We start from the raw sequence: 13270 nt of genomic DNA on the forward strand, positions 1-13270 counted from the left end.
TTGCCTATTCATCCCACTCCCACCAAATCCTGGCGACCACTGATCGTTTCACTGTCTCCATTTTTTGCCTTTTCCAGAAAGGCAGAGTTGGGATCATACAGTATTTATCTTTTCACTTAGTACCATACATTTAAGGTTCCTCCACGTCTTTTCTTGACTTGATAGCTCATTTCTTCTTAGCACTGAAGAATATTCCATCGTGTGGTTGTACCAATGTCCATCCATTCTCCTACTGAAGGACATCTTGGTTCATCAGTTGTGACAAATGTGGTATTCAAATGAAGACGTTACTAACAGGGATGGCTCGTGGGTGAGGGGACGTGAGAAGGGGCATGTGGGACCTCTGAACTTTCTACTTCCTAATGTCTGAAATCTGGGTTACAAAATATTTGAAGACTACAAATTGAGGCGCTATTATTACTAATCTTTTGAAATGCATGAGGCTGGTTGCCCAGCACTTTTTATACACATGAGAAATTTTTGAATTCTCATTCCTATCTCAAGTAACAGAACTATCTAGAAATCAGTTATTTAAGTGTGTATCCATGAATATGCTCACACATACATTTCTCCTTACTCTCAAAAACCTCTATCTATTATAGTCCAGCTAAGAAACTGCTGTGCTCAGACAAAACTGGTCCAAACAGAGTCCTTTTTCTTGTTAGAGACAATAGTAAATTCCATATATTTGTAAAATTCCTGTAAATCATATGATGCCACTGGAATCAAAAAAAAAATGTCTAGATGCAAGTTTCATAACCTCCATTTACTTGTACAAAAATGTGCCTCATTGGCTCACTTGAGAGCTTTCTTCATCAATTATTACCAAGTGAGTTTCTCCAGTATTAGCAAAGTAATGATGGCTTTGCTTATGGTGAACAGAATGAACTGGTCATTTCCAGGCACAGGATATTGGTCTAAGACTACAGTTCCCAAGGGGAGCATAACTGTCCACCAGGAGGCATTCTGGAAACCCGAGGAGACATTTCTGTCCAACACATAACATCATGGGACCTCCAGACGTTAGTAGGTGGAAGCCAGGAATGCTAGACGTCCCACAATGAGTAGGGCAGTCCCACTAAACCAACTTGTCCTGATTCTCGCCTGCCTTTCAAATGTCCTGAAAACCCTGGATACAATGATCAGAATCTAGATCGGAACTTCATTCAACTTTTACACAAAAGTCTTTTTAGAATGGTGTAATTTACGCAGAATTTCCCTGGAATGCAGCCACTATATAATCAAGGGAAGAGTTTACTTTGTTTTGTTAAAGAGCTTACCATGAGCTGCTCTCATCCCAGACAACAATCTGGGGTATTTAACGCCAACAATACTACATAATTGAATCTTCAACTTCAGCTCTCCTTATTCAAAATGATTTCTCACTGACTTTGCTTCCTATAATAGTCATGACCCAACATTTCCATATTTTATTTATCCTACATATTGCAGTTAAGTCATTAATTTCTGGGAAATTTTCTATTAAGATATGTCTATGATTTTCCCATCAGGATAATAAGGAAGCATTACAAAACATTTACTACAAAAAAGATACTATGGGTCTGAGAACCCCTTCTTTAGATTAATTTATCTTGCTCTCAGCCATTAAGATCTGTGTAATTGTTCATTTTTTATATGGGCTCTATAAGAAATCTGTGTATTATACAGAGATCTGGATTTTGTCTGGCTCTGTCACTGTACATCCCTGAACAAGTGGCTCACTTTCCTTTCTGTAGACCTTAGTTTATCTACCAACAGCATAAAAAATTAGACTACATGATCTCCAGAGAGTCTTTTCATCATGATAGCTTAAGATTTTAAACATTTTTCACTATGATCCTTAGCCATCTTCAAAAACCTGGGAAGTCAATCATAAATATTCTTGGCCATCCCCCAAAATGTTTGATCTATAATATTCTCATCAGTTCCCGCAAATAATTCACCTTCAATTCTATGAATACCGAAAATAGGAGTTAGATTAAAGAGAAATTCAAGAAGACTATCAAATGGGGACACAGGGGCGTGCCAGATACACTACAGGGACATTTTAACACAGGGGTACGTACTCCTTCCCACAGGACCACTGCCCATCAGACCCTCTGGAATCACCCTTCCCAGCAGATGAAAAGCTGACAGTAGGACAGGCAAGAGGCCCACAGCCACGACCGCAGTAGAAAGAGAAAGCCATCCGCTGGGCAGAGCCTGAATGTGATTTCTAAGTGCGTTCTGCCATTCTTGGCTTGAAATTGCCAGTTTCTATTCCCTAAGATGAAGACAACTATTGCTTACATTTGCAGAGCATTCAATTAGCCGGATATTTAATGTTCTCTCCTGTATAGTTCTTTGTTCTCATTGACTCTGGTATAAAAATTAACCCAGGAAAAAACCAAGGTACTGAAAAGGTAGGTAGCAGGTCCAGAGTCACAGGGCTGTTAATGAAGAGTCAAAATTAGTATTTAGGCATCCTAACCCCAGCACTATCCTCATCTCTCTTCCACGGCCCTTCTCTAAGGCCGCCGTTATGCATCTCAGTAAAGGCACATGGGAACTGAGGGAAATTCAACTTAGACTCCAGAAAAACATTAGAAACAAAGCCCTGGACAGCATCCCTGAAAAGCAAAATAACGATTTTTGCAATAGGACAGGATTGTCCTATTCAAGTATTTCTGGGCTGCGACAATCTTACAAATTAACATGGTATTAAGCTATTAAAATCATGGAAAATCTGGGGCAGTATGGACCATGTTTTGCAGCTTATGCTGTAAAGGAAAACTGTGAACAAGTTTTCTTGTACAAAAGTAGTAAGAAATATTCATTCAGCCCTCGCCCTCCATCCACATGGTCCCCACAGCACTGTCGGCAGCCACACACGCTGACACTAAGGATCCCGGTAGCACTGCTGGCATCGCGGAGCAGCAGCTGTCACTGGCCCTCACCTGCCGAGCGTGATGCTCTATTTCTTCAGCTCGGGTCTGATACCAGTCTATAACCTTCTCTACTGTAAGCTGGGCCGTCTTGTACCTCAGCAACTCAGGCTGTGCCGTGTATAAGAATTCGCTTTCATCTTGGAGACTGGGCTCAACCACCATTCTGTAAAGCACAAAAGGAACAATTAACGACTGATTGCAATACTGGGAAAAATTGTAATTTTGTGAAAGAGAGTAGGGGTGAAGATGGTTACAGAGGCAGGGGCTATGTGTGTATGTGTTTTCCTATATGTATATGCACACTTACAAGAGAAATGGGACATTTTTCACGTGCTTGTTTTCCTAATTTAAAAAAATGAGAATGGAGAATAAATCAAAACAACTATGCCATAAATCGATCAAATTAAATAAAAACAAAACGAAAATCACAGTGGGAAGCTTTCACAAATGCCTATGGCTGGGTGCCTGCCAGAGATCCACTAAATCCGAATTTCCTGTGATGGCCAGCTGGGCCTACTTTAGGAAAAACACTCACAGGTAATTTTGATGCAAATATTAATTAAGAAACCCTTGTTTTCCATGTTCACAAAAATGAAAGGAACTCTGTCGTACTTATGTTGATAATAAGCCTTTACCCTTTAGTAGGGTCAGCACCATAGTGCTACACTGGCATTTGCAAATTACGGAGCTATTCTACACCACTGGCCATCAGGAGTGAAAGAGAAGCATCGAGAGGAATACACACAGGGACACTATCACAGGGATCACAAATCATGAGGAGTTTTTATGAGGATGATCCTGACCATGGGTAAGGGCTGAAAAAAAAAGAAAAAAGAATTAACTTAAACTCAGACATTTCAGAGAGACACACTGGAAAGTGCTGTGTTCCATTAGGGACAGTCATTGATCCAAAGTCAGCAATGAATGACAGGTTCTGTAATTGTCACTATTATAAGGCAACAGGGCTTTGGAGTCAGAGCTGAAGCACCATTCCATCACTGAAAGCTGTGCTGAACCCTTGTCTAAATTAATATATGAAAGGTAGTTTAAGATTGGTTTATTCCTATTAAAAAATGGGAATAATACTATGCAAGATTATTTAAAATAACAAAGTATACAGAGAATGCTATCTGGCACAGAGCAGGTGCCTAATTTGTATGTATACGTATTATTTTTATTAGAATTATTAATAGCTGTAATACGTGACCCAACACAAAGCCCATAAACACCTGGGCATGTTATCCACATGCCTTGGACAACCTCCTGTGCTTATAATTGGTAATCCTTCACTTACCTAGTTGCACAACTGCCATTAACATTCCAACCAGTGACTTTCCCCCATAGTGGAAAAAGTCACATCACTCCCCCTGAAATCTTCCCTTTAAAGCTGCCCTATTCCAGCAGGGAAAAATACCCACAAGCTACTCTGAGTTCCTTTGATATAATTTTCAATCCTTATTTCCTTCTCAGCACTATTTGATGGAATTTAACCACTTTCTCCCAGAAACATGCTTCCCGTTCATTCCAGCATGCCACACTGTCTGAGTTCTCTCAGCTTTCTGGCTATTCCTTTTCAGTCACCGTTGCTAGCACAGCCCCCTCTAGCGGGCCATTGAATAGCAGTGCTTCCAATCACTAAGTCCAGCTCTCGTCTCTCTTCTTCAACTCGAAAATATCAATTACCACACACATCACAACCACAGTTTTACCCTGACCCAGACTTTACTCGGAAGCTCCCATGTCTTCCCTGATGCTTTTCAGATGTTTTCACGGGCACTGCAAATGCAACAAAGTCAAAACTGAGTTCCTGATATCCTCGGGGTAACACAGTTATCTTTTAAACAATACAAACCTGATTACATCATCCCTGTGCCCACTTTTATCGCTCGTAATCTGCCTTAAAACATTCCTCACCCCGATGCCAATCTCACTTTGCTTCTGTATACGTCAACAAAACATGTCTTATTTTCAGTCTTTGAAGGGGGCCTTGCCTGCAGCCTTCCAACATGCCCTTCCCTCTGCTTAGAACACTCCCCCCTCTCATCTGCCAAACTCACCCTCCGCGGAACTAACTCCTGTTCATCCTTCAAACCTCAGATTTCACGTAACTTCCCTGGGAAAACCTTCCTGGACCTCTATCGAGTGCCGTCTCCCTAGTCTGTGCTCCCAGTGCCCCGCCCTTCTCCTCCACAGCACTCATCCTGTCAGCAATTCCCAGCAGCAGCATCTTTCCTCCCAGATTACATCCTTCCTGAGTCCAGAACCGCACCTGCTTTCCTCCCTTCAGTACCATGTTTCCCCAAAAACAAGACCTACAGGAAAATAAGCCCTAGCATGATTTTTCAGGATGACATCCCCTGAACATAAGCCCTAATGTGTCTTTTGCAGCAAAACTTAATATAAGACCTGGTCTCATTTTCGGGGAAACAAGGTATTCTTACATCTCACAGAGGACAGACCTGATTACATGAGCATGCAACAAGAAATGGCCTATACCAGGGACATTTTGTGACATCTTCAAAAGCACCTTTTCCTCCATTCAACTTTTCCTGGCTTTTCATTTTCATAGTTTTAGGAATTCCAGCACAGCAAGTCTCACCTGCATTTTAGCTTGCTGTGCTTGGTCTGAGAAGAAATGCTCTCATGCTTTTCATCTACTAGTTAGAATGATAAAAAGGCACAAGCTAAAGAGAACTGGGATGAGATGAGTGGGTCAGGTGCTCTGCCAGTGCTGCTGTGTCAGAAGGACCCACTTATACTGACAGAACTGTGGTCAGAAGTGTCACCACAACAGTGCCACCTTTCCTACCACCATATCCACTGCATCAACCTCCCACCGTTTTCAATCCATTTATACTCTCATTACAAGCAATGATTCTATTAAATATGGCTAATAAATACCATGCAGTAAGCTCTACTTTCTCCTGAAACGCCACTGAAGTGACAGTAAACAATTTTGAGAGGGGAGTTGGGGGTAGGGGGTCATAAACACTCTAAGAAGAGCAGGGTTCCTGGAGTAGAAATAAACTAAGCCATAATCTTTCATCCTAGGAAGCCCAGGTAACAGCTAGAACTCAAAAATCAAGAAGCAACTATGCAATTATGTTACTCAGAGATAGGGAGTAAACACCAAAACAATCATCTACAAGAATTGGAAGTAGTTGCTTCTGGTGAGCAAGATATAAAGGACAGGGAACAAAGGACTATGGGTTTGGGTTTTTGCTTTTTTAAAAACGAGCTCTGTAGAAAACTTTAACTCCTTAATCTCTTTGCAAATATATACAACTCTGATAATACATAAAAACTAAATGTGAAACATAATTTTTTTTAAGCAAATGATAGCTAAAGCTCAGCAGGACATTCAGTTGCTATTACGCTAAAACTCACTGCAGTGAAAAAGGTAACTAAGACTTAAAGATCCCATTAACTGAGACCCCGAAACACGAGACACAAAGTTAAGGGGAGGGGCCAACATCACCACCGACACAAAGCGAGCTTCCAGATTCCACCTGCAATGATCACACTACCAGTTAGGGCTTTCATTTATCACTCATCAGGCAGATCGTACAGACGGACGGTTTTAAAAATGCAAAAGCAAGAAAGGACTCATCAAATAAAAAGCCAGCGACCCCGGACACATCCCCACGGCCGCCATCCTTGCCTCCTCTACCTCATGATCAAGTCTTTCCACTTTCTTCTTCGTTTTTCCTCCACATGTCTAAACAGCATGCATTTGTGGCCGTTTCCTGATTTATCTACGTTACATGTTATTTGGTTGTCTTAAACCATAACCATCCATTAACCCTATACCTCATCCTCCCATTATGGATATATCACAATGTGGATTAAACCACTAATTATTCACATTATTATGATTATGTGAATATTATCTTCTCCTGGGCCGAGTGGTATATTATAACTATTCCTCCTCTTGAACCACATTTTACTTTCTAGAGCTAATAGCTGCCTGCAGTCCTCCCATCCCTCCCATTGACTTACATGCACCCATTGCTATTTTTTCCCAAAGTGTCTAAAAGATCTATCAAGAGCAAAATATAAAAGTCTTTACCAAATGATCAAATATATCAGATATATACAATGACCGAATATATCAGTTCCATTTTTAAAATTTTTCCAAGAGACCAGGCTCTTGAAGCCATCCAGGCCCCGCCTACCCCAGTCCAGTCAGTACTGGTGGCTCTCGCCCTGACCACAGCACAGCTGTCTGTCATACCAGCCTTCCCTCTGCCACTGCCTGTGTTAGAGCCCGTTCTGAATCCAATGGCTTTCTCTTTTCTTGATTTATTCCCTCATTTTAAGAAAGCACATCTTACAATGGCTTCCTGAAATGAGATGTACATGGATGGTAGATTTTATAAGACCTTTCATGACTAACCTCCTACTTGATTAATGATTGTAGCTAGACATAAAAATCTAGATCACAAACAAAGTACTTGGCCTCAAAAGTCTGAATGGATTACTGCATTGTCTTCTAGCTTCTGGGGTTGTTCTGGAGATGTCTATGGTCATTCTGAGTCCCAATTCATTTTACGTAATATGTTTTTCTCTTTGGAAAACTGCATCCCCAATATTGTGGAAAGTCATGGTGGTATGCTTTAGTGTAGTGGGAATTTCAGTCTGAAAACTTATAACTTTCAATTCTGAGAAACAGTCTTGAATTATTTTTTATAACTTCCTCCCCTTTATTATCTATGCTGTCTCTAGAATGTCTGTAATTTGAATATTAGACTTGTTTATTTATCTTCTCTTATCATCTAGCTCTACATTTTTACTCTAATTTAGTAAACTTCTTTGCTTTTTATCTTTCAACTCTTCTACTTTTTATATACCTATCAAATTTTTTATTTTCTCAAGTTCTTTTAATTCATTTTTTGTATTTTATAAAATCTTACTGCTACTTCACAAATGCAGTGTCATCTCTTATCTCCCGAGTAATATTAACCACAATTTTTGAAGTTTCCTTCTTTTTGCATGGTCTCTGTCTTTCAGTTCTATTTTGTTTGTTTTGCCTTTCCTGTCCATTCGCTCTGCCTGCTGGAGTCAATCCCCAGATGTCCAGGAAGCTCTGGAGGTGTGGCAGGACGTATTCCTGTGTTGGATTCACTGTCACCTGCCAGTGAATTAATCTCCTGGGACTATATCTCAGTATCCAGGGGCCGCTTCTCACAGGCTATTCCATTTCTCCCGAAAAGAACTCTCCAAACTTCTACTTGGTGAATAGGCCTGCATTTTAGCAGCAGGAAGGGGGAAAGGAACCAGAGCTTCAACATTCAGGATATAAATTTTCAGTAAATACCCAGATTTTCAACCGCATCACTCCATCCCCACCCTATGCTATGCCTCATGCCCAGGAGTCTAGAGGCTCTCTGGCTCATTTCCTGAGTCTAAAAAATAAACGTCTGATCTCATATAGGAAAAATATGGAAAGAGACAGTGAAGGAGAATTTACCTGACTCTCCTATCCTCTTCTGCAGTACCTGATGCCTCCACATTCTGAGGCTTTCCCAGGTTAAATCTTATAAAAGTGAAAATTAAAACTGAATCAGGAGCAAAAGTGCATGCATACCATAATAACATCTATGAAACAACACATCTGCATATGTCAAAGACTGAAAGGGAATACCTCAAAGTGAAAAAGAGTTGTATAAGGATCATTTGTAGAATAATTCCTTTGTAGCATTTAATATTTTTCCATTAAAAAAATTTTTAACTTAACTGATAAAAGTCAAGTTTTTTAAAACAACTTCAAACTCCCTAAATCAAGGAACGCTGTCAAGTAGGTGATTACACACCACCCCTGAGCTTCACAGGGCCTTCTACTCGCCCATCCCACAGAGAAGGGAATCCCCAGGTGCTGGCTCACTCTTACCTGCACTCCAACGCTTCGCACCAGTCTTTATTTCGGTGTTTACGTTCATGCCAAGGAATGATCAGCAAGGAGTCACCACTATAACTTAAATTAAAAAAAAAAAAAAAATACATAAGCATTTAAAATACACACTACCTCAGTGACAGGCTACACAAAGAACGGGTAGCAAAAAGTATCCCTATAACCATAAATCTCCAAAATTCCTGTTTACAGTCCATTAAGTGGTGCATGATACACACACAGTACAACATGTAAATGGGAAATACCAAATTGCTGATTTCTCTTCTGTCATAAAACTACCGAAAAAGAGAATTCAAAACAAACAAATCTGGCTAGGAACTACAGGACGGTATGTGTATGTGTTCATTCACATATTCTAAAACACTTATCAAGACCCCATATTTTATGTTCTCAGTACCAACATAAATGGTCCTTGCCCTCAAAAAGCTTACAATCTAACTTCCTATGGTCATAGGAGGTAACCACTAGACACATACACAGGTATAAACCACTTTAAATGTAGCTACTGATACTAAGAAACAGAAGTTTAATTTTAACTCATTTCAATTAAGATTTAAATAGTGGTGAGACTAATGGCTACCATATCACACAGCACATACACAGAGGACAGGTAACAGCAGAGTGAAGAAATAATTTTGCAGGTTAAAAGTATCACTAAAACGTTACAGGAGAATCTAAAAGAGGCAAAGGCCTAACTGGATAAATTAAGAATAAATTTAAAAGGAAAAGTGAGGTAAAAACAGTATGGTAATATAGCAGAGCAATGTGCTATGAATTGGGATGCAAAGAAACAAACACATCTGGCTTTTAACTAGACATGCAGCCTGACACGTGACTTTCTAAGGTGAAACACTTCAATATTTCTAAGGTCTCTTTTAGCTCTAACATCCCAAGAATCCATGCAACCAACTGAAACGTTCTGAATTGAGAATAAAGAAAAAAATTAAAACACAAATTTCAATTACCTTGCTTTTACAGTTCAATAAAACATTTTTCTCTCATATTTCTGAGTATCGACAGTGGCATTTTCCTAAACTGTATCATAGCCCCAGAGAAAGAATTGCACTTTTGGATTTTATTAGGTTATGTTTTGTACTCTCTTACCCTACTAGGTTATAAAACATGCCTTGCACAAGAAATGTTTCATAAATGTTTGACAATTATGTTGACGAAGAGATTAGTCCTGATGTAAAAGGTAATAGAGGTAATAGGAGACCACTGGTGGGATTGAAAGTACAAGAGGGAAGCTGAAGGTCTGGGAATGGGCAGTGCTGAATCCCATCTCCCTATTATTGGTGGGAACTAGCCAAAGTCAACGTTCCCCATTAGATATATAGAATAAGAAATTTATGATGAACACACAATGGGATTTATAGATGATGTAATACAGAATTGTACACCTGAAATCTATGTAATTTTACTAACAATTGTCACCCCAATAAATTTAATAAAATAAAATTTAAAAAAAAAAAAAAGAAATTTATTATACGGTATTTTTAAAAACAGCGTTTTATCCACTTTTTCTCTAGCATGTGATATCCTAGCAAACTATACACCAGATACATCTTTTAGGCATTTGAGTTCACATTTTTAAATTTCTGAATCATACAGATGATTATTTAGAATGAATGCCATAACCACGGCAAATGAATACTTCATTTGTCACCAAGTGAAAAACTATTTTATTTTCTTCCTTGTCAATAACTAATATTTTATCATAGACCATGAAAATGAAAAGTAAAACAGAACTTTTGGATACAATAATGGTAATGCTCACTCTTCCAACACAAGAATAAATTATAGCAACAAATTGAGAAACGAAAAACAATAAACCTAGCAAACTATCACTACCTTTTCTAATTAAACACGGTTCGATAAGCTACTCAAAATGTTTTCTGAAAGAATTTTGGAAAACAGTATCACAAGTTGAGATTTGTATTTTCTATACAAAGAACATTTTACATACAAGGGTTATTACTCAAATGATAAGCAATACCACGGGACCCTCAGCAAAATAATACTTACTTGATATTTAAAGACTAGAAAGTTGTAAAACTTTGTTAACCTTCACTGAACAGAAATGGGTAAGAAAACATACCCATTTTTATCAAAACAACATATTAAAGACAAGTTCCATGCAGAGACCCACTCCAAAAGGTCAGCCTGAAGAGTCCTAGGTAAATCAAATGTTTCTGCTGCACTTTCAAGGCACAGCACACATGAATGTTTCTAAATGCTGCTGATCACCACTGACAGAGTTTGCAGAGGGCCCAAAGTAGCTGTATATAGGTTTTTGTCTGTGCTCTAACCCCCACGTTGTTCAAGGGTCAGCTGTAATAAGAAGAGTATTACTAGCAGTACATCAGCAATGATCAGAAACGATAATAATCTTTAACCTTTACTGATCTCTTACTGTGGACCAGACCGGATAAACAGCTTTTAATGTGCAATACCTTTCAGTCCTACCAATCTAATGTAGTAGGTGATACTGCCTTCCTCATATTACAATGAGAAAGCTTGCCTCTCCTCATAAAGCTAATAAATGACAGAGGCAGGCTTTAAACACAACCAGACAGAATCCAAAGCTGACACTTTTAGCTGGCATACCATACTGCCTCTAGCAAGGACACGGGGACTACAGTCCAGCCCCCAACCACAAATCCATCCTCATTTCCAGCATTCCTCTGCTTCGTACATAAGAGCCACCAGGTTAGCTCTGTAAGTAGCAGGTAAAAGGCAATTTGAGCCTTCCCAAAATTTAATTCTGACAGCCCAATAAGGGCCGTTTACATGCATATTGAAAGGATACATTTAAATTAGGACATAAAATCAATGTCAACACCAGTAGGTTACTAGTCTCATGAAATTTAACTTCTACAAAATATGGCTTGACCTTAAGTCTGATCACTAATCCCGGGGGGTGCCAAAAAAATGTATACACGTTTTAAGAAAGGAAAATTGTATTAAATTGTAATACTCAATATATACCGATAACAAAAGATGAATACAAGTCACATTTGACTTCCGCAATTACAAGAGGTGCTCAGAGTGTTTCCATCAGCGTCCAGACACTTCTGATTACGGGAACTACTGCTTGACGTGTTGCTGTGCGAGGCCTCCCAGATCTTCCCCTGTGCACATCACACACAGCACCATGCGCCTCAAACTTATCACGAATGCGTGCAATTGCTAGGCGTGTTGGAAGTTCTGTTGCAGACTCGCCCCTCCATTACCATTGTACTTTCACAACGTTCTCGAATTTCAAATACCACTTCAAAATGGTCTTGTGCTTCTCGAACAACAGTGCTTCCGCCATTTTCTTTGACTGTCCTGCCTGTGGCATGGGGACGCTAGCATTCGTTTGATTAACACCATCTTTTAAGCAAGCGTCATACTACACATTGCTACCGTAATTCAATTCAACTTCAAAAAGTAATACATAGATTACATCTCTTAAAATGTGTATACATTTTTTTGGCACACCTGGTGTATAAAAACAAAAAGCTTTCTTTCATTTTCTTACAGGATGTTTTTACAGAACAAATTACTTTAAATTTTAGGAGTTTAAAATGCTTGCTGTAAAAATACCATAAGTTCTTTATCATGCTTCAAATGGCAGCATTTAAGAAACAAATAGGACCCCATCCCCAGCCAGAATACAAATTCCTTGAGAGCAGAATTTTTGTTTGTTTTGTCTATTGCCATATCCTCAGCACCTGAAATAAGTGTCTGGCATTTAGTAGACTCTAAAATAATAATGTGTCAACTGAACTAATTAACTGACAGCATACAAATATTTTTAACTGATCTCATGAATATCACAAAAATTCAAAGTTGGAATAGAGCAATGAAAGGGGACAGTTTGTTCATGAAACAACAGGTGTGTCCAGGAGGTACACTGATATGGAATCTGCAGAAACAAGGATGCCTCCCCACTAGAGATTATTAAACTGAGGGAAGGGCAAGCTCTCCTAGTAAGGGGACACACCTGCAACCTAGAGAGCTGGACATGTCATTATACTTCACGGAGGAAAAAAGATTTCAGAATATGTATTTCCCTAAATCTCACCTTCCTTTATATTTCAAAATAATTGGTTAGTTCTGTCATTACCTTCTAAAAAACAGCCAAATTTTAGCTACTTATTCATAAGGTAAGCAGCATAACAGAATACTTAATGAAATTCAGAGAAAACCTTTTCCATTAATGTATTCACAACAAAAATATTAGTCATGTAAGTGAACCACTACATGGGTAAGGTGAAAATGTGGTAAAAAAAATAATAAATAATAAATAAAAACCTATAAACATACCGCTTCCTTCTAAATAGTTGTAGATAGTTTGGTTGGTTGCAAAACTTACACTTTGACTCTAAAGTTCTATAAATACAAAACAACATTAACATACTTTATTTCATCTTTTTCTTCTATTATT

At 38.8% G+C, this 13270-nt stretch overlaps 1 protein-coding gene across 2 annotated transcripts in view; it reads right to left on the reverse strand.

Moving 5' to 3' along the window:
* Positions 1-13270, reverse strand: part of NBAS (NBAS subunit of NRZ tethering complex) — a 269220-nt gene that overhangs the window by 162887 nt on the left and 93063 nt on the right. Inside the window, exons 22-24 of one of the 2 annotated variants that reach the window (XM_074331709.1) lie at positions 8818-8901; positions 8398-8463; positions 2937-3090 (exon numbers count right to left, since the gene is read on the reverse strand). In XM_074331709.1, the coding sequence (XP_074187810.1) occupies positions 2937-3090; positions 8398-8463; positions 8818-8901 (304 nt within the window). The remainder of the gene's footprint in view (positions 1-2936; positions 3091-8397; positions 8464-8817; positions 8902-13270) is intronic. The other variant, XM_019751941.2, reaches the window with a different exon arrangement.

This window comes from Rhinolophus sinicus, linkage group LG05 (assembly GCF_036562045.2).
Source record: "Rhinolophus sinicus isolate RSC01 linkage group LG05, ASM3656204v1, whole genome shotgun sequence".
NCBI classification, from domain to species: Eukaryota; Metazoa; Chordata; class Mammalia; order Chiroptera; family Rhinolophidae; genus Rhinolophus; species Rhinolophus sinicus.